Source organism: Alligator sinensis, unplaced genomic scaffold (assembly GCF_000455745.1).
Source record: "Alligator sinensis unplaced genomic scaffold, ASM45574v1 scaffold970_1, whole genome shotgun sequence".
Taxonomy (NCBI): Eukaryota; Metazoa; Chordata; order Crocodylia; family Alligatoridae; genus Alligator; species Alligator sinensis.
In genome coordinates, this window is record NW_005842094.1 from 1,145,903 (window position 1) to 1,167,582 (window position 21,680).

A 21,680-nucleotide genomic window follows, 5' to 3' on the forward strand; every position below is an offset into this window, starting at 1 on the left:
TGCCGCCGCCACCAGCAACATGGCGAAAGCGGAGCAGGTCCTGAGCCTCGACCCGCAGCACGAGCTCCGTTTCAAAGGTAAGCGGCGGCCCCCATCCGCCCGCCGCCATTTTCCGGGCCCCGCGCGGACACGTCCTTCAGGGCCGCCGCCTGTGCAAATGGCCGGAGCTGGGAGGGCCCGACCCTCTCCCTCCCCTCGGGGACGTCTCGCCGCCGGGCCTGGCGGCTCCGACAGCCCGCTGCCCCGGGGTCTGGGGGGGTCGGTTTCCCCTGTCGGAGCTGAAACGTCGGGGAGCATGTGCAATGAGTTTCCCTGGGGGTGCGGGGGGGGGGGGAAAACCTGGTCTTAATGAGCAGCAATTCCCCCCCTCCTCACCCACCACCCTCCTCCTCCTCCCGTTTTTTTTTTTTTAATTTAACTTTAAAACGATATACACATCTACACCTCTGTTTAAGACGAGTGCCTTCCAAACGAAGCGGAGGAAGGGCTTCGTTGTTTCTAAACGCAGGCGACGGACTGACGGATAGGTGGATGGATGGGCGGACGGACGGACGGACCGATGGATGGATGGATGGAGCGGGTGTGGGTGCGACGCGCCGTCCGGAGGTTTTTACACAATCTGCCTCCCAGCCCTTTTTGCTTCAGGCAACGGCAGCAGGAGCCCTGTAACTTAGGGGAGCGCGGCCCGCACGCCTTCTTCCCAGCCTCCGTCTCCTTGGCATGTCATGGTGTCTCTCTCTCTCTCTCCCTCGTTGCTCGCGTTTATTTTTCCTGGGAGCTGCTGTTTTCAGCTTGTGGCTTCAATGATACAGGGGTGTGGGTTGTAAGGACATCAGTAGGGTGAAATAAGATCGGAAATCTTCAATAATACCCTTGTTTGTGACTGTGTGTTATCCTAGTCATTGACCAGCATCTTGGAAATAACGTGATAATCTGCTCTTTTTCAGAGGGACAAAATTAATAGCTCAAAACGTTACCTGGAATGAATGTGTTGGGTTTTCTGGGGGTTTTTTGGGGTTTTTTTTCTTTGCTGCAGGCCAAAGTATTTGCACGTTGCCACGGTAACAGTGTCAAACACATTTTCGAAGCCAACTATTGCATTATATGGTAGTAATGTTAAAAATAACTTTTGGCTTTTTATTGAGCGAGCAAAAATCCTTTCCAACAGGCGTATATAAAAATGTAGGGAGCTGGGCAAAAGAATTGACCTTTAATTGGCATTGACTTGTGAATGAGATTTATTATAATTTTGAATTGCGGGGGGTGTCTCTGGTTTTCTCTCGTATGTACAAACTCGATGTTTTAAAACAAGCAGCGTCTAGTCTTTATTGGGGTGAAGAAAGCTAACCAGAGGTTGACAAAATAATGGCCTTGAGGGTCAAGGGTAAACAGTCCATAGTAGCAGAAGTTGAATCAACTAGCTGTTAGATCTCTTCCTGTCATGGCTGCAAAAGTGATGTGCTTTTTAAAAGGCAAAGTCGCTTCTGAGCTTGTAGGTGTCCTTTGCCGCAGACCATCCAAGAGATGTTTGGTATGCAAATAGTCACTCATTAGTAATAACTATCTCTTACTTGTAGCCAGTTGGTTTAAAGAGAATAATATATACTCATTCAGAAAAGGTGCATTTGTAATATTCAGAAAGTTGATTCTGCTCTGGGTAGGTCTCGTGTGACCATGGTTTTATAAAGCAGTTGTGAATCTGCTCTTTTAAATACCACTTTTCAGAAACACTTGATACAGTTGAGCAATGGGGACCACGGGGTTCCTTTACAAAGGATTCGGTGCTTCCATAGGCCTTTGCATCAGAAGCACTCTGTAAACGCTAGTGAGGTAGGATTGGCGCCTCGATTTCATTATATTGTATTGGAAATGAAGGTCTGTAAATATCCCATAACTGAAATACCTCCACTTCTGGATCGAAATGTTTGTGAAGTCTGTATCTCTCAAATTTATACAGCTCTGTTTAAGTGTGAGGACCAGAAAGTTATCTTCTGCTTGAAAAAAGCTCCAGCATGCTGGGCTGAAATATAATGTTGAGAGGGGAAATATCCCCTAGTGTGTGTGCCTGCAATGGGTGAATAGCAGCTCCCACTTTTGGTAACTTTAACACCTTAACACTTTTTGTTTTGGGAATCTTTTTTTGAGAAATTCTAAGACCTCTTGTTTGTGACAGACCTTTTAAAATAATCCAGGGCACTGTACCTTTTTTTTTTTTTTATTCCAAAACATTTTGGTCAGGTTTGGAGGGGATTTTTTTTTTTAATCAACATTTTGACAAAGAAAGTGTTCACGTTAATCTGTTTTGGCAGAAATTCTAAAACTGGGCTCCCATCGTCCCCAAAGTAGCATCAGTAGCAGATGTACATGTTGTGCTGGGAATTCAGCTATTGGGAAGGAAAGGGGGGAAAGGGTCTTGTATGCTCAACATGGATCATAGCCCCAGCAGCACGTGGCCAAGCTGAGGCCCCTGTGGGATAGGCGTTCTAGTCCCACTCCTACGTTGGTGTCAGCCAGTGTAATCCTGTAGGTCCAGTAATGAAACTTTGTGCTGAAGGTGATGGAAAAGGGGGTCACAATTATACATCACATAAATGCTTTTTTACCTTCTCCAAAAAAAAAATTGCATCCAAACTTCCCCCTACTCCTTTGTTTAAAAAGAGCCTTTTTAGCTTAGATATCAGAATTCGATGCTTGCAAGTGGGAAAATAATAGATGTACTGTCTTTCCAGTCCCTTGTTGCGTGCATTTTGACAGTCTCTAATTTCATATTCATACTATTTCTTAAAGCACCCTGCAGTACATGGGATGAGCTCCCAAGAGGGCAGATTTAGGATTTCTGCTGGGTTTAGATTGCCTGTGCAAAGCAGCATTAGAGAAACGATTGGCTTGTTAATGCTCCCAGTTAAAACTTGATTCGTATGCAACAGTTTGGGGGGTTAGCCAGTTTTGTTTTTAGATACGTTTTAAAGTTTTTGCTTCCCTTGTGGGTTAAGGGATGCTGGGAAGGGCGAAGAGTAGAGTTGGAAGTGTTATTTCAGTGAAATGGCCTGGATTGGTTAGTTCAGGTGTGATAACAGCTTTTTGTAGAGCATGGCCTCTACAAAAAGGTAGTCCCAGCCTGGTGACTCAGCAGGTAGCTATGGTGCTCCCCAACTGGCGCACAGCAGTATTGGCAAGTGGAGGAGGTTAATATGTCTGAAGATAAACCAATGAGAACTATTTCCAATAGGAAATCACTGTTTCCTGTTTCCACTGCATGAGTATCCCCACCTGTATGTGTGCGTTCCAGTTCCATTTAACTTAATTTCCTGAAAAAGGCAGGTAGAAGAATAAGTTAGTATAGCCAATACTCTCCTTAATCAACAGCGCTACTTTAAAATTGGCTTGAGGCTTAGTAATGATATTTCCAAGCTGCCACCTGTCATGGTTTCATATTTATCCTATGGGTATGTCTGTGCTGCAGTCCAGAGGTATGACTGCAGCTCATGTTGTTATACTCAAGCTAACTTTTAAACTAGCTAGTTCATGGACTCATTGCAGTGTAACTGCAGTGAGTTGTAGTCTTTTACCTTTAGACATTTACTGGAAGGTTTAGGTGGGCTTGTGTAGCCTGAGTAACTGTGGTTAGACTCCTACCAGTACCTGAGCTGCTTAAGCTAAGTCAGATATGTCTGCATGAGCAGGTATGTTTATAAAAATGTGACTGTCTCTTGAACCTGAAAATGAAGGTCTGATCTTTTATAGTCGATGATGATTTGGGATTCTCAGTTTAGTTACTTGCAGTTATCTTCTGCCACTTAACAAAATTCACCATTGTAATTGACTCCAATTTTGGCAGCTCTCAGCAGAGAGGTCAAGAATTGCAGGAAATGAAGACTAAACTGTCCCGTTATCTCTCTTTCTTGTGGTCTCTCTACACTCAGGTAGAAGTGTCCTTAACTTTGAGGGACAGAACTTTGTTGTCCTTGGCTCTGCTATACCTGGTCTGTGGGCCAGTATTTCCAGTGTTGCTGGAAAAGACAGTTTTATGTATGTACCTAGAACTTTATTTTTAACATCTTCTGAAATTTTCTTTTGCCCTTTAGGTATAAATAACTCTCATCTTCTCTGCTGAAAATGTATACAAAGCTTTCTTTAAACTCTTAGAAAAACCATGAGCCTTTCTGGTATTTGCAGCATAATGTCAGTCTGTACTAGGATTTCTCTACTCCTATTTAAAGACTACTGTATAAATAGCTCTGCTACTCTTGCTGGAAAACTTATCAATCCACATTTTGCTTTAATTATTAATCTGATTGCTAATCAAGCCAAGTGGTTTATGCTTAAGTGTGAGTAAAACATTCATGTCTTCCTACACGCTTGGGTTTGATTTTTTTTTTTTTTTTTTTTTTCCCCTTAATTCAAAAATTACTGGATTTATTTTCCTTTTTGGTTTGCATCTAAAGAACAGCTAAACCTTGTAAAGTTATGTAAATCTAAACACACAACCCAAATATCAAACAAAATTAGTCCTTTTCTGCCAACACTGGAAGATTTGCAGTTCATGTTACAGTAACTCTTTCTGCAGTACAAATAAAATCATTAGTTTATTTTAACTATGTTAAGCGGTTGTTATGGCAGTGCAGACATGGTACGTCTTCTTAAAAGTAATGATGCAACCAGAATATAATTCATTATTTTTTTTTATGATTTCCTAATAGCATGTCATTAGCTCTAATACTGTGAAAAAATTAGCAATGCTGAAGAGAAAAGCTGAAGGTAAAGGTAAGAAAGTGTGTGGCAATCTTAATATTCCACAATGTGACTTATTTTAAAGATGAATGAAGTTGAAGTGCAGTGTGATGGAAGGGGCTGGGGGTGGGGATACATTCTCACAGGCCATCTGTTCCATGTATTATGGATGCATCACTAACAGCTCCATAGGTAAGGTACTGTGTGTGGGAGCTAGTTACCACAGTTCTGTGGCTTTGAATAGTTTATGTTGGCTAGGGAATCAAAAAAGGCTGGAGTATGAGTTGAGACTTTGAAAGTGGTTTAGAGGATTTAGATGCTATTTTTTTAAATGATAGATGTAGATACATTCCCTAAACTGTTCTGAAAACCTCACTTTAAAATGTCATAGCCTGCTTCAGGCCATTCAGGCAAATCTGTTTAAGGACTTCTCAAGTCACTTTTTTAACTGATTGTATCCTAGGAACAGTTCTTGAAGGAAGACATCAATGGGGTTAACATGATTTGGGGGGTTGGGGAGGAGAATCTCAAATATTACTACTTCCTGTCAACAATAAAAATGATCACAAAAAAATAGGGAGACCATTTATTGTACCTGCATAATTGTAATTCCTCAACAGACTTTTTTCTTTTTATGTATTTTTGTACCTCAGCCTGGTCAAATACTTGACTCACTTGTTTCGGGGGTGAAAACACATACGTTCAAAACCTTCTCTTCGTAATTTCCATTTCTTCCGAGTCCTGCAACCTTTGATTGCCAGCTTGTAGCTCACTGAACATTTATAGTAACATTTTAAATGCCTTTTTCAAAAGCTGTTTCTAGTGGAAACACTTGTGCGCTTTGAGCTATGGAGCCATTACAATGATATAAGAAAAGCGGCAAGACCAGGTTCTTGGGGAAAGGAGGGGATGCCTGGCAGTGTTGTTTGAGATACGAGTTCTATTTGGCATTGTAGAAAATATCTGTGAACAAGAAACATGCTTTTTTTTTCAGTATAAACTTGGATGAATAGCATCTGCCCTACTCCTAGAAGTTCTACCATCAATTAATAATACAGCCCAAAAATAACAGAATAGTGGCCAATCCCAGCCATCCCCAAACTGATATATAACAGCCCACTTGTTTTCTAGCATTCCAGTTATTTCAACCCCTGAATGAGCAAAAGTACTGTCTGCTCAGTTCTCCAACCCCTGTCAGCACCAGTACTTTGTTGCATGCTGGGAGAGGAGAAAAGGGGATGAGAAACAGAATTATTTTATACCTGGCAAGCAAATTTCAAAGTTGAAGAGCCTTCACAGAAAATGCCTGAGTGCTGGCAGCAATATTTTTTTGCACTTTGGTTGTCATATTTAGTAGGGCTGTGTGAAACAGTACTGTTTCATTTAGACTTCCTTTTGACCGTTTTGATGGGACACTGTTTAGTTTGGTTTCAGAAGCGCTGGTCCGTTTCATTTAGTCGAAACATCAAAACAGCGAAACAGTGTTGCTCATAGTCTACAATGGGGAAGTGCGAAACTGCCTATAACTTTGTCATTTTTTGGCAGATTTGAATAAAAACAGCAGGCATGGTAGCCCCTGCTGAGGGCATGAGTTCTGCCAGGTTTCAAGGAGATGTTATTTTACCTGTTGTTCCCAGAAACTAACTTTGTGAAGAGCAGCACAGTAGTACCAGCAGCATCTCAGGCAGCCAAACTGACAGCCTTTCTTTCCTCTCCTGCAGGAGCTTCTCCAGCATGTGTTAAGGCGTGCCTTCACTGTGTCCTTTTCCCCCCTCCCTCTCCTTACTTTGTTTCCCTGCAAGCAAGCCCATCTTCAGCTTTGAAACCTGAAACGTTGTGAAACTCTCAAAACATTTCATCTGCCCTCACTTCAGTTTGATTTTGTCGTTTCGGGCTTGAAACGAGTTGAAACAGCCAGCGAAATCTCGCACAACCCTAATATTTAGCTGTAGCACAAAAGAGAAGTCATCCCTCTGTTTCTGCACTAGTTATGGCTGTTTAGTGGATTTAAGGGGAGCTCCATGAAAACTCAGCTGCGGTATAGAGCAGCTTCCAGCATGGTGTTTTTCCCCAGGTGAAGCTATCTGAATAACTGTTAGTCTTTGGTCATAAGCACTTGGGAATCTAGATCCCCACGTTGCAAACTGTGGCAGACTGGACAAGACAGAAAATGTGAATGGGGTATCATTTGTGCTGCCAGCCCTTCAGAGGCCGTGAAGATCTGGCAGATTTGCTATGTGTAACTTGTTTACAGAGCCTTCCATTAAAGTGTTTAGTAACTACATTAAAATGCATTGTTCTAATTGGTTTGTCTTTCTAATTATAGACTAAAAATAGTCCTCTTGGGCAGATATTCCATTAGATTCACTATACATTTTATTTGAAGAAGGCCTGCAAGATTTAGTTATAAGCCATTAGTGTGAATGCTCAGCATTTTACCAAGGGGGCAAAAGGAATAATAACTAGGGGCAGTCCTGCACAAAAACGTCTTTGTTCTTGGCTTCTGTTGGATTCTCCAGAATATATATTTTAAAAGTGTATATAAAAAAAAATATATATAAAATATATATTTATAATTTTAGGCTTTCTGGTTGCAACATACTGGCAGTTTTCTTTGGAAAATAAACCAGTGTATTGACCTCACTTTGCAGCTAGATGAAATGAACCAAAATTTCGTGGAAATCTGTGATATGCCTTTGAGTTGTTGACATCTGGCTAAGGTCAAATTCTACATAAATGCACACCCTGTAGAAACTGGCCTGGAATTATTAGTTTTAATGGTCATAAATTATACATTTTGAACATATGCTTTGAATAATTAGACTACTCATTGTTTTTGTTTGCGTGGGGGGGCGGTGTTTGGGTTTGTTTGTTTGTTTGTTTGTTTTTTGGAAAAATAGGTACTTCCCTTCTACAGTGAAAAAAGTTCCCCTCTATCTTCTCCTTGAAGCTTGATATGACATAATGAAAAGTCTCTCTCTCTCTCTCTTATTTTCTTTTTTTTAAATCTTTATGGAGCATTGTATGAGGCAAGTGCACATCAAATGAGCAATTTCTACAAATGTCATACTCAGTTTTCTGTTAAGTTAATGTGAATGTTCTTCTGGGGGTTTTTTTTGTTTTTGCCTTTCTTGTAAATGTTGCTTTTTGTCAAGCTGAAGACAATGTAGGAATCAAATGACTCTTGCTAATTCTGCCCACATCTTACCGTCATGCTCAGTGTGTGCTATCTCTCACCATATCGGTCTTGTGTTTGCTCCCTGCTGTGAACAACTAATAACTATTGAGAGAACCTCCTAGTTAGTACAATAACAAGGCTCTCTTTTCATTTTTGTCAATGCACTTGGTTGTTGTCTTTGAAAGCTTTATTGGATAATGTTTTAACAGCTTTGTTTGTCTTTAACTATTGTCTAGGGCTTAAAATTTATCTTTGTTTTCATAGGGAAGTCTAATCTTTCATGATATGTCCCTGCCCCTGTAAGCCAAATTCTGTTGTCTGTAATTAAGCCAAGCTTCCATTCCCTTAAATGGGGATCTTTTTGGATTAAGGGCCATTGAACTGAATTCTTTTCCAGGGAAGAGACTTTAATGAGCATTCTCATCATGAATAGCACTTCCCTGCCACCCTTCCTCTCTGCTGTTCTCCACATGGTGACCAAGTGACAGAAGAGCCACCTTGCTTGATTTTTTTTTTTTTTCTTTTTTTCTTTTTCTGCCTGTATACATGGAAAGTTTTCTGCTTATGTACACAGTACAAGTTGAGGGCAAGGCTATGGCTCTGTGTTCTCACTTCTGTCCAAATATTTAATATGTAAATCTGTTCTAGGCCATCTCTTTACAGACTGAGATACATGCATGATTTTTCTTTTCTGTGTAAGGCTTGTAGGATCTTGTCTAATATGACCAGCATAATTGTTGATCTTGAAAACTTGTGTTTTTAGATAACCTTTTACAGAATGGGGGTTTGTGCCATAAACTCCAATAGCTGTTTCACTTTTGCTGCCACTTGAAATTTTCTCCCCTTGTGACAGACCTATGGCTATTAACATGTGGACAGGAGATAAGTGAAGCAATTTGAGGTTTTTATGCTAACAAAGCATTCTCAGCCTTGGACAACTGAGTCAATCCATCCTCTCTGGAATTATCAATTATGTTGAGTATTGCATCCTACAAATAACTCTCCTAATTAAAAAAAGATACATAAATTGGTCTTGCTGTGGCATGCAGTACTTCATCCCACATTGTAGCAACTACTTTATGAATAGAATCTCTTTACTAAACTCCTGTGTCTAGATCTTTCATCTGCAAACAAAAGTCCTTCCTACCATAGTGCTGTGGATTAAAGGTGCTATGGCTTTAAATTTAATCCTGTTTTCTCCGTCGGTTTCTACAACGGAGGCAGGGGGAGGGGGGAATAGGGAGTGTGCTTTTATGCCTGATAATCCAGCCGTTGATTATATAGCAAATTTATAAAGGTTCTCTAAGTGTGGGACCCGGTAAGAAGGGACATTGTTATTTGAAGGTCTTGTGCAAGTCAGTTCTGCTCCTGGAGAGTTTTATAAACCTGGGAGCATATTGACTGCCTAAGCAATGCTTTGAAAAATTAAGTCTTTATAAACAAGTCTTCATTTCTTATCCACAACTAATTTAACCTTTCACTTATTGCCTCTCGTATCATGTGACTTCTCAGCATAGTCTGCATTTTTCCCAATGTTTGTTCTGCTGAAGTTGAACATGCTTGCTTTTCTGTTTCTTACTCCCTCCGCTCCTGAACATTTGAAGCAATAATAACTTAGTCGGCATGCACAGGATTAGTTGACTTTCATCAGATAGGGAGAAAAGCTCTTATTTCAATAGGGTTATATATAGCCTCAGTAGGGCTCTAGGTACCTGTGTTTACTATGCCAGTTACAAAATTGTTACGTTCTGCTCACAACCAGGCATAATCTTGCATTCCCTTCTTCTAGGTATCCAGATAACAACATCTATGGGAATTACTTTAGTGCAAAGCCTGGAGGTTGCTTACCATTATGCGGTCTTGAATTCTGAGCTCTTGGCTCAAATTAACTGTAGGGGGGTGGTGGGGAGGGTGCTATCTGGTTACTTCTAGTGGTGCCTTTTTTTTTTTAATTCTAATAACCAGATTCCCAAAGCATGCAAAAGCATAGCTTGCCTTACTTGGAAAATTAGGGTTGGAAGGCATCTCATGAGATCATCATCTTGTCCAACCCCCTGCTCAAAGCATCCCCAGCTAGATCATCCCAGCCAAGGCTTTGTCTAGCTAGGTCTTAAAAACCTCCAGGGATAGAGATTCCACAACCTTTCTAGGTAACCTGTTCCAGTGTCTTGCTGCCTTCCCAGTGAGAGGTTTTTTTTCCTAATATATAACCTAAACTTCCCTTGCTGCAACTTTTAAAACTATAGCTCCTTGTTCTGTCACCGGCCACCACTGAAGTCTGTCCTCTTCATAACCACCTGTCATGTAGCTCTAGAAATACTTCTAGAGCAGAGGTTCTCAAACTGTGGCCTGTGAACCACAACTGGTCTGCGAGCTCCATTCAGGTGGCCCACAGAAAGGTGGACTATGGCTAAAGCTAGCAAACATTATGCCCAACATCCCAGAACTTGGCTCAAAAAACAGGCGCATCCATCGCATTAGAAAGGTAAGACTACTGATCTTAAAATACGAGTTGTGTGCTTTGTGTGGTCTGCAGGGGAAAAAGTTTTGAGAACCACTGTTCTAGAACATAAAATTCCCGATTTTTAGTTTTTTGGGGTTTGTTTGTTTGTTTTTAAGGTACTGAATAGGTAAACTTATTAAATGACTTACTCTGAGTGAATGCCTATCCTATGAACAGTGTGTGGTTCCCCACCTTTAATTTCACTTTAGCCATTATTTATGTTCAGGTATTTAAAATTTTACATGTTAAGTCTTTAGAAATGTTTTCAAACCAGTAACAGTACTACAGTTGTTATGTTGCATATCTATGTGAGCACACTATATATATTAGTAGATTTACTGAACGTTGTTCACAGTGGCTGTTCTGCTCCCCCTACCCTGTGTTCAGTACGTTCAGTGTTCTGTGGTGGAGACATCTGAATAGATAAGATTTGAATGGTGAGAAACCTGTTCCTCCCAGAAAATAAGACAAACATGGCCAAGAAAAAAACTACTGTGATAATTCCACAAAGATTTGACAGAAGACAGTTCCCAAAATGTCAATTTTTGGTGATTTTTAAATGTAGCACTGACTTCAGTAACCTGATAGCAGTGATACTGGGAAGCTTGCACATTATGACTTCCATGCTCGCTGCTGCTGGAGAGAGCGCTTCCATACCAAAAGGGTATCTTTTATTCTTGGCATCCTTTCAGACCTTGATCACTATCACTGAGATTAAAAAAAGAGCTCCAGTTGTGGGTTGAGCTTTGTCATACGCTTGTCTGGAATAAGTTGTTTTCAGTCCTGCTCCAAGGTTACTGAATATGATATAGCAACTGCATTGGACCATTGCTGAAGAAGATGTGATTTTTTTTTTTTTTTTTTTTTTCCTTTCCCCCCTCCCCCTCGCACTGAGCACTAAACACAAGTTTAGACACCAACACAAGTTGGTGGTCACCTGGTGCTTCTGTAACACTCCTAATGTTCTGTGAACAGTCTCTGCTCCATGAACTACAGTAAAGAATGCAACCCCTGGTTCTTCCTACTTCATCTTGTTTTAAGGTTTTAGACACTAAAAGCTTTTCTGTCCATGCCATGTTCTTTTCAAGTAGAGTTGAGTGTATTGGGAATCTCTGCATTTCTGTTCTTCTCTAATTGGGGAGGACAAAAGAGAAAATGCTCCTTGGTTGTTCTGAAATGTATGCCCCTTTCTCATCTGATAAAAGCATGTTTATATGTAGAATAAATAATATGAAGCAATTCATCTGGTGTGCAGTTCTTAAAGGATGGTAAGGCATTTTCAGAACAGATTATGGAACTAGAATCCAGCCAATTGTGCTGTCAGTCCTTTATTTACTTAAAATACACTTCGTGTACACATAGCTAAGCTTAGGACATGGAAGTAAAAATATTTATCCCATGACTGTTGACTGACTAATGTTTGGATGCAATAAAACTCAAAAGATGTCAGACTGGAAACCAGTAAGTGAAAACTTTGTTAGAAAAATCCTTTGAAGGACATGCTCTTTGGTCTCATTTGGCAGACTTGAGTGTGGCCTCACACTTAGCAGATGTTGGAACCGTGAAGTCACTTAACACATTCTGAGGATATAGAAGGCAACAGAAAAAAATATACTTGAACCAAAAGTCTTTCAGTATTTTTTTCATACTTGTGCTTGTTTTTCTTCCCTTCCATCTCCTCCAACTTTTGTGTGTCATGGTCTTGGCAAAAATAGACTGTGCCAAAAGAGACCAGAGGATGACCTTGATTAATCCATCTAAATAGTAGATGGAATTGGCATCTGGATTGTATAATCATGTTGGCTGCTTATGTATTCTTCTTTCCTGTTGACTTTCAGTTGGTGTTTTAAAATTATGACACTTTTCAACTTTTTTCTTATTCCTTCCTTTGTTTCCCCCTGGGAATTGTCACTTTCCTTGATTTTTCTTTTTCAGTCTTAGGGGAGGTTAATAACTAGAGGTGCACTGAGGCATTGGTCCCATATCCAATATGAGGAAAATTGGAAGTATCAGCAATCGGCTCTTTTTGGGTAATGTGGCTGATAAATGCCCTGTGGATGCATGCAGGGCAGGGCAGGAGCAGCCAGGTTCAGCTGGTAAGTCTGGGCGAGGGAAGGGGTATGCTGGGGGTGTACATTGAGGCTCCTGCGGTGAGGGAGTAGGCCTGGCCCTGGGGCAGGGGCAGGTGCTGCCCTGCCAGGGCACAGAACAGAGCTGCAGGTCATCTGGGGGATGTGGGGAAGGAAGGGGGTGGCTCCAGCCACTGCACACACCTGGGTGGGCAAGGGGGGTGTGCGCCCAGATCTGGGTGGGGCAGGCTGCTGCTGAGGGCTGGGGGAGCAGCGGTGCTGGGAGGGGAGATTGGCAGAGCTAAAGCCATAGCGCCCCCCCAGCACCTGGCACAGCCTCCTGCCAGGAGGAGCCCAGCACTGCCCCCAGCTCTAGCCCACAGTGGCAGCCCACCCCACTCCGCACACAGATCCAGGGGACACAAGCCCCTCCATGCCCTCCTGGCATGTGTGGACCAGTGGGAGCCCCCACAGTTTCCAGATGAGCCACAGCTTGGTCCCATGCCCTGCCCTGCCTGGCTGGGCAGCACCTGCCCCAGCACCAACTGCGGAAGCCAGGTTTCCCTCCATCACTGCGGAGGCCTCTATTTTCCACCACCCCCTTCCCTTCTCCTGCAGTGGACTTACCAGCCAGTCACCATTCTCCATGCTGCTGAGCTGCATATTAGCAATCGGATCGGTGTAGGCCAATATGGCTCATTTAAAAATTGACCGTCTGTATCGGCCCAAAAAATCTCTATTGGTGCACCCCTAGTAGTAACCCTCTTCCTTTCCATCCAATATGGACAGTTTCTAAAGGTTCTTCCTTTTTGATCTAGTAACAGATCTTGCAGCTTGGTGGGAAGGGGATTCATAAGAGTGTGGCTTTAACAGTTTTAACCTTGCAGGTACTGAAAGACCCTCTGCAGCCCATTCTAGTTCCAGTCACTGTGCTGCAGTACCAGTCTTCTCAAAGTAAAAAAGAAAGAAAAATCACCCACTGCCAGTCGTATAGTACTATAGTGCCTGCATCCTAAGTGCTGGCACTGTTGGTGTAACCACATTAAGTGTCCAGTTATCATTTGAGACCTGTGCTGTAAATTCTGGTATCAATCTATCTCGTCAATACCAGGCTTCCCACTGTTAGTGAATCACTGTGGTATCCTTGCTGTACCAGCAGTTTCCCAGACTCTGCAGCCAAGAAGAAAGAAGAGTGGGTATGCCTCGCATTCTGCTATGTCAGATGTACCATGTAAGGAGAGACGCCACTTCCTCCTCAACTTGCAACATTGGAAAGCTATTGTACTGTTGTTCCTGGGGTCCAGATGCATAAATCCTGCACTTCTGATAAGGAAGCTTGGTTTCATTACCATTGCTTTTTTTCAGTTCTAGATTTGGGAGTAATCCTGTTCTTTTGGTATGTCCCAGCACAATCTCTGGCTCCTTCAATTTATTAGCACCTTTTGGCATTTAGTCTGCCCAAAGGCCAACAATGGTGACACCATTCCATACCTACCATTTCAGAGTAGCACTTCACTCCAAGGTAATTAAGAACCTGCCGCTGCTGCTGAAGCTTTGAATCGGGTCCAGGAAGAGTTACAGGTTAACTCCAATATTCTGTCCCCCATATCCTTTTATCTGAGATTGGAGTACTGTTATATGACTCATTCTGAACAGCTTTTGAAGAAGAATGGCAGGTGTGCATGCTGGTGATCCAAGGGAAAGTTGTCTGATCTTTCCTGCACATCTTTGATGAATGTCATCATGCTACATACATCAAATAAAGCTCAATAATGAAGACCTTCTGGACCCTGAGAAGTTACTCTGGCAGGTGCCAGCTTATAGCTCTTCCATCTGTGCAGTGTTGGATACTGATGAGTCAAGTAGTTATCTATGGATCCAGCTCCAGGATCTGTCATTGAACCAAGCTTCAATCTTCCCACATTTTTCCCATGGAGCAGGAATGCTAAAAACCTGAATTTGGGTGTAAAAATGACACTTTTGGAAGATGAGATGACTATCCAAGCTATACTCCACTGCTAGTTTCTCTGATAAAATTCCACAGTTACAAGGAAGAATTTCTTTAATGTGAAGGAAACGTGAGTAGTCAAAGGAGGAAAGTCCAATGGAACCTGAACCTGTGTGAAGAAACTCCTCATGCCTTACAGATGTTGCAATCTAGGTGGTGCCTACCTTCTCCCCACCAGGTGACCTGGAGTTGAGATCAGAGAAGAGCTAGCCCGGAGGAGCAGATACAGAAGCAGCCCAAAGCCAGGGCCTCTAGATTCTTAAAGGACTTTAGCATTTGTGGGGGGGGTTTCCTCTCTTCTTCCCCTCTTTCCACACCCCCATGTTATTTAACAGACCCACTTGTCTGTTCTATCCCCTTTGCACATTTAGTTGGTTCCATCCTATAACTAAAAACCCTTAAGTGCATTGAACATTGAGTCCTTCATGTCATGAGAACATCCTTCTGGTTCCTAGTTTCCAGCATTCAGTTGTCAGGTGGAAAGCCTGTCTTTTGAAGGATGAGGCTTGTTCACTTCCAAGAATAATGAGGTGTTCTGTTGTTTAATGGACACCTATATAGTGCTAAGCTGGGTGGGGTATATATTCCTGCTTTAAGGGAAAAAACAGCAAAGTCCCAGGTCCTCTTAATACCTTCAGCACAGACCATCTAAGTCTCCCAGGAAGCGTCTGAGGTTCCAAAGGAGAACAACTTCATTGCTTCTTCATCCTCTATGCATCCAACTATTGACTTACATTTGTTTCCTTTCTCTCATCAGGGTCCTTCTGATGGATCATTCTCTCGTTCCCCGCATTTTGGCAGCTCTCTCTCTCATTTTTACTTCAATGGCATTTGAGTATCATAGTGACAGACCATTTGTTGTGGAGGTACGAGCACAGGGAAATTCCATTTAGATCCACACATTCTGTTTATTTCCATAAATCCTCCCTATCTGAGAGCCTACGACAGCAGGAAGTAGTTTCTTCTGGTCCTTGATTCAGCAGACTGTTCCAGCAGAATTTGGAGTGAAGGGATGTTACTCCCTAAAGAAAAAAGGGGGACTGGCTTATCAGTTCTGGACAGGAGACGGGCAAACCCCTTTGTGTACTGACTTTGAATTTCAGGATGGTACGGGTACTGTGGTATCCCTTATCCTCACTCCTGGATCCACATAGCAGGTCCCCTGGAAGCTGCAAGCCTTCAGGATACATACTCGTAGAACCGTATCTTCTCCCCTTAAAAAATGGCTAAGATATTAAATTGGTAATTGCTGTCATCAGTGCAGCATACTGCCACTTGGTTTGTCATCAGTATGTAGTGGATTCACCAAGTACCTGGTTGCACTAACAATCTACCTGAGAGGTTATTACTACAATCAGGAGTGAGGAGGCAATGAATACATGCCTCAACAACTGACTTACCTGAGGGATTTCAGTAGGTCATTAGTAGGCACATCTACACATGCAGTTAGTTCAATACAATAAACTGTGGCAGTTTGCACCAGTATTTATTGCTCCCAGACTTCATGTTTGCACGTGCATTCAGAACTGCAGCACACTGAGCTGGAAAAGAGCAGCCCCGGCTGGCAGGATCTGGTGGGATCAGCTTGCCAGCCCGGGGCTGCTCCAGCTCGGCCCAGTGTGCTATGGAAGGGGTGGCTGGGGCACGAGAGTGCTCCAGTGTGGAACTAGCTGGCAGCAGCCCCCACACTGAAGCACCCTCGTGCCCCAGCTAGCACGGTCAGCATCTACATGTGTGTTATAGCATGCTCGGTGCTGCCATAAGATAGTACTTGTGTTTTACAAGTACTAACCTATGGTGGCATTTACTAGTCTACTGCAGCCTAATAGGGCTACATGTATAGATGCTGAAACTTTTTACCAAGGAGTTAGTTAGGCGACTCTGCAGTAAACTTCTCATATAGACATGCCCAGTGTATTCAGTTTACTATCCATCTTCCTATCTCCTTGGGGTTCAGGTCAACAAGGAAGAATTGATTCTTCTAGTTCCTATTCAATATGTTCAACAAGTGCTTACCTGCCTCGGGGAAAGATTCAACTATATGATTATGTCAGTGATTGATTTATAAGCACGTCCTCAGACTTCATTGAGTACTCACCTCGGGTCTCCAGACCACACAATTCTCTATAATGCAACATGCCAGACTTGCTGGGGTTTGAAGTTTAATTTCCAGTATTTCTGGGATCACTTGTTTCCAGGTGATTCACAACCCATTTAATGTGCCATAGGATGCTGAATAAATAGGGTGATCATAACAATTTGAGGGACATCTGGGGGTGGGGGAGTGGAAGGAGGGGCAGAGAGGAGAGTGCCAGTGCATGCATGCACACAGCCCCAACTCTGCAGCTTCCAGGAGCAGGGCAGGGCAGGAGGGTACGTGCATGTGCACGCACACCTGTTTCCCTGACCCCAACTCTACTGTGTGAGCACCTCTTGTCACCCAGCAGGGTCCAGACCAGAGATCAGCCCACTGCTTGGGCTTCCTGGAGAAAATTGAATTGGAGCAAATCTGTCCATGGGCTGGGCACCTGAGCCAAGAGTTGTGCATGTGGGTAGAGACATGGCCAGGATGCTAAGTCCTGGATTGGCATTACAGAAAATTGAAGCATGAGACGGCCTCTGAAATCTGGGACTGTCCCTGCCAATCCAGGAAGTGTGGTCAGCCTACAATTAAAAGACAAGCCATAAGTCTGTTAGCTATGATTTTTACTCCAGAGAGCATCTCTTCTCCACTCGGCCAGAGCGCAGCAGTGGTCCCATGCATCTGATTGGAGAAATGATGCCCTTTGAAATAAAAGCAATTAGAGTTGAGCCAGTGTTGCTGTTTGCTAAAGATGTGTGTGACCCCAGTTTGTTTGCAAGCTGTTGTCTTTGCAAGGGCTGTGGAACCTAACCCCACAAACTGTTCAGGTTTGACTGCATCAGACATCACCTTGAAGAACTGAAGGGACCCTTACAAATCCTGTCACCCTTAAACTGATGGAAAGCTACCAAGAAATTTAGCAAGTTTGTGTGCTTGCTCTCTTCTGTTAGCATCAAACTCCAACAGATGGCTCCAATTTGGAATGGAGGCTCATTTGGACTTAGAGGTTTGAGCCTCAAGTCTTTGTTTCATATGAACATTCTGGAGTTGAGAACAATTTATCATACTACCATCACATTTTCCACCCCTCGCTCCCCCATTCTCCAAGAATAATCCCAAGTCTCAGTGAACAACACCACAGCAATGTTTTGTATAACAAATAGGAAGTGAGATCTGCGCCCCCTTCCCATCAAAAGTGCATTTGTGGAACTGGTGTATCGGTTACAAAAAAGTAAGTAATTCTCCACTTACCTGACCTTTTGAGATGTTCTGACTGATTGCTTCCATAGGTACCTTTCAGGAGATCCTGTAAGGATGTAGTCATGCCAGAATTATTTGCTGGTTAGATCAAATCAAGGGTTGAGTCAGCCAGCCTGCCTGCCTGCCTGCGTGCAAATGATGAGCAATGGGAAGTGCTACCAGATGATGTGAAGACTAGCTTCAGCAGTCACCATGTCTTATGCATGCATGTCCTCTAATATCAAAAAACTCAAGGGCTCTGCTGAATGCCCGTGCTTGATAACAGCCTGGCCAAAGCTGTCTTGGGTCTCAGACCTAATAAATCTCTGTTTGGGCCCTGAGCCAGCTGTCTGTCAGGATCTAATAGTAGAAAGGGAGGTACAACAGATTTCACCAAAACTCGGGCAGCCTAAGTAGTTTTTTGTGATGGGGCACTGGTAGCAGAAATAAGTAGGGCAGCTCCTTGGACTTCCAGACATGTATTTTATAAAGCACTAGGTGAAGTACCCATTCTTCGCCCAGGTTTTTATTTTTGTAATTGCGGTGTTTGTTTATTTTAAGGACTTGGTATAACATAAACAGACTCTTTTTTACCTAAATATTTTAAAGAACATATTTAACATGGAGTAAAAAAAAAAGGCAAGCATCAATATAATAATGATGCTTGAACTGAATTCACTGCATGCAAAATGGAGTGGTATCACTCCATCTGAGAACTGAATTAATCCTAGTCAGTGGAAACCTCAAAGGGGTAAGTTGAAAAATAACTTGTCTATAATTTTCTTAAGGTGGTATTCAGTGATTTTCTTTTTTGGAAGGTTTAGAGTAGCTAGGACCAGCCATTCTTGAGTTAGAAGTGGACAGAAAGACACTTCATTTTATTGGTAGATAGATGGACCAATAAAATGCTGTAATAGCTTCACAGTCTATTCCTGTTTCAGCAGGGCAATCTTCCATTAGTATGGTTACTCCTAGCACCCACCTCCATCTAATTAGTGAGTCCTAATCAACAAAATATGCACTTGTCCACTTCTGGAAGCCTTGAAGGAGTAACTAGCCAATTACATTGAACTGCTGCACTACATCCTTATAAAGAAATGCTTGTTTGCTGAAACACCCACTACTGCTTCTGAGGTTGATTTTTGCTCAGCAGTATCATGAATTGAGAGGGGAAAGCAATTTAACAGAGATGTAAACAGGATAAGCGAGAATGGAGGATCATAAATGGCTGATGGAGGCCTAGAGATCTGCCTACACTGTTTCTTGAAATAACTAATCTTCACTTTGGGGCCATAGGGCCCCCTCAACAAAATGCATCTGAAATATGTTGATATAATGCAGACATTTCTGGTTTCTCATTTCTCAACTTTGATTCAAGAAGTTGCTGATGCTTGCTTAATTATGACTGTCTCCAGAGCCACATGCTGATGATTAAAACCTGGGGTGTAGTGATTTCTAAAACACTAATCTTTGTAAGATTCCGTGCAATTAGAGAAGTATTTTCTTACCTCTACAGATGAAGCAACTTTAAGTGCTCAATCTCACTCCTGTTTTGAGTGAGTTTCAACTCCTAATGAATGTAATGGCTTAAGATCAGGCCTGTAAATAACTTGTCAGAGGATATACAGGGGATCGGTAGCAGAGCTTTGATTGGAACTTGGGACTTACTGACTCCCAGCCATGAGGTTGTTCCTCCAACATTCTGCCCCTCTTGACATTTCAACTTATTTCATCTAAAGTTTGTTTTTAAAGGTCATCCACTTTGGCAAGATGCTCAGTTCTTTAAGAAGGAGTTTAAAGTAAGGTTAAATGTTGCACCTACCATTTGAGCCCTCCAGTTGGTCTCCATGGTTTTTATAATCAGTCTGCCTCTTAAATATTTTTCCATTACTGCTGAGAGATGAACAAAAAGGGGGAAAGACAGTGCAATAGAGAATGGAGCCAATTTCAAATGCTGTTGGACACACTGTAAGAAATAAACTTTCAGTTAGACTAATCATAAGTGTTACAAATAAGAGTCACAACTTGCACAGAATTGCAGTTTGTCTTTTTTACCTTTAACATGAGGTGCTCCCTCTGAAAGTTGATGGTGAGAACACATTTGGGTCCAATCCTCTGATGAAACCATGCAGGCAAGACCCTCATCAGCTGGCTTCTTCAGTACTCCATGCCTTTGCAAAGCAGTCAGCCTGAATCTTATCAACTGGGATATCAGCCCCTGGCAATGCCTTTACAAAGAGTTACAAACTCCCTTCCCCTGTTCTTCTGCTAAGAAAGCTGCCTTGAAGTATTAAGCAACCACAGAAAAGAATCCATGTCATTAGGTGGCAGTGGTGGTATTAAATAGTGGTGGAAGGTAGCTGTGTACAGGAGCAGGGGTAACTATTCTTAAGGCTTTGTTAGAAGAAACTCTGGATGTTCCAGTGTCCTGTCCACTGACTTGAAGACGTGTATCCAAATCCAGTCTTACTGAATCAGGGTGGGGGAAATTTTAAATGCCTGGTCACTGCACCTTAAAAGGATCCCATAGTAGTGCAGGCAGCTTTCTTAGACTCTGTTCCTGGCCCTGATGGTCAGGAGAATTGTCAGCTTAGCAACACTTTAATGGATATGATTGCAACTGCAAGAGTGCCACTCTGCAGTTCTTTTTGCTCTTGGCTCCAGTTCATGAACTTGCTTAACATGTACCCATCTTTAAGCATACCCAGTTCCTTGCTAAGCTGAAATCCTTTCGTCTCAACATCGATATATCTGCTGTATCAGTGAAAGTGTGACTTGCAGCCTAGATAAATGCACCCAAGCTTGTGTTTTCATCTAATCTGAGTAACATAAACGGTGGCAGTGCAGTGCAGGCTGTACCAGCCTGTGAGGGACCCTGAATGTATGTTTGGGTGCTGGCATAAACTGAATTCTTTCCCAGCCCCTATTGTCATTGTTGACTCCCACTATAACTACATTAAAGCTGGGCAGTGGTGTAGCAGTTGCACTTTCTGTTGCAGTGTCAACATGCCCACTTGAGGATTGTTTGTGTGTAACACTAATGCAAGGAATTTTGATTAGGATAAGTGTTATGAGGTCATACACACAAGCTGTGTAAATGAAACGACAGTAGGGTATATGTTTGCCATAGCAATGGTTTGTGCCTTGAGCGCAATACAGCTAAGAAATGGGTGTCAGCTCAGACATTGCCGATTTATGAATTTGTGTGTTGCCTTTGTAAGGCAGAGAGATGTGGTTAAAATTTTAAATAGAGTTGACCGTATTCTTTTGACCTAACTCTTCTGGGTTTTTTTTCTTTAAATTAAATTATAAGACCCTATGCTCTAGAATGACACTTAGATGTAATGATACAGCCTTGGAGTCTGAATAAGAAATGGAGTGTGGCAGATTATGAGAGAATGCAGTGATCTCCAAACATAAGGGGTTGTGCGCATAGGTCCTAGGTGGAAAGCAGAACTATCACAAAAAAAGAAATCTGGAAAATAATGTTGGAGTATATACTAAAGTCAGTCATACCTTTTTGTTTATTGTAGGACACACACTTGGCATCTCCTATACTAGACTGGTCTTTTTTTTTTTTCAATAGCACTTCATGCTTTCAGTTTGCATTAGTACAAATAGACTGTATTCTAACTGGCAGGAGAAATTCAGTCAGATCTTAGTGGAACATCTGCCCAAATTCTGTTGGTTACATTCCTTCTTCTGGACAGTTTGTGCTCATGACAACCTCATTTCAGATAATGCATGTAGTGATTATAAGGTGCCATAACTTTATTCCCAGGATGACACTAGTGGTATTTTTCTCCTGGTCTCTTTTAAACCTAGGTAACTGTTAGAGAGGGGGAGGGGTGGAGTGGGGGTGGGGGGGA

At 42.4% G+C, this 21,680-nt stretch overlaps 1 protein-coding gene across 1 annotated transcript in view; it reads left to right on the forward strand.

Annotated features, from left to right (window-relative positions):
- The first annotated feature begins 6 nt into the window (after positions 1–6).
- VAPB (VAMP associated protein B and C) overlaps positions 7–21,680 on the forward strand; it is a 46,842-nt gene continuing 25,168 nt past the window's right edge. Inside the window, exon 1 of the mRNA XM_006024081.3 lies at positions 7–77. Coding sequence (XP_006024143.1) covers positions 20–77 — 58 coding nt within the window. The 5' untranslated portion in view covers positions 7–19. The remainder of the gene's footprint in view (positions 78–21,680) is intronic.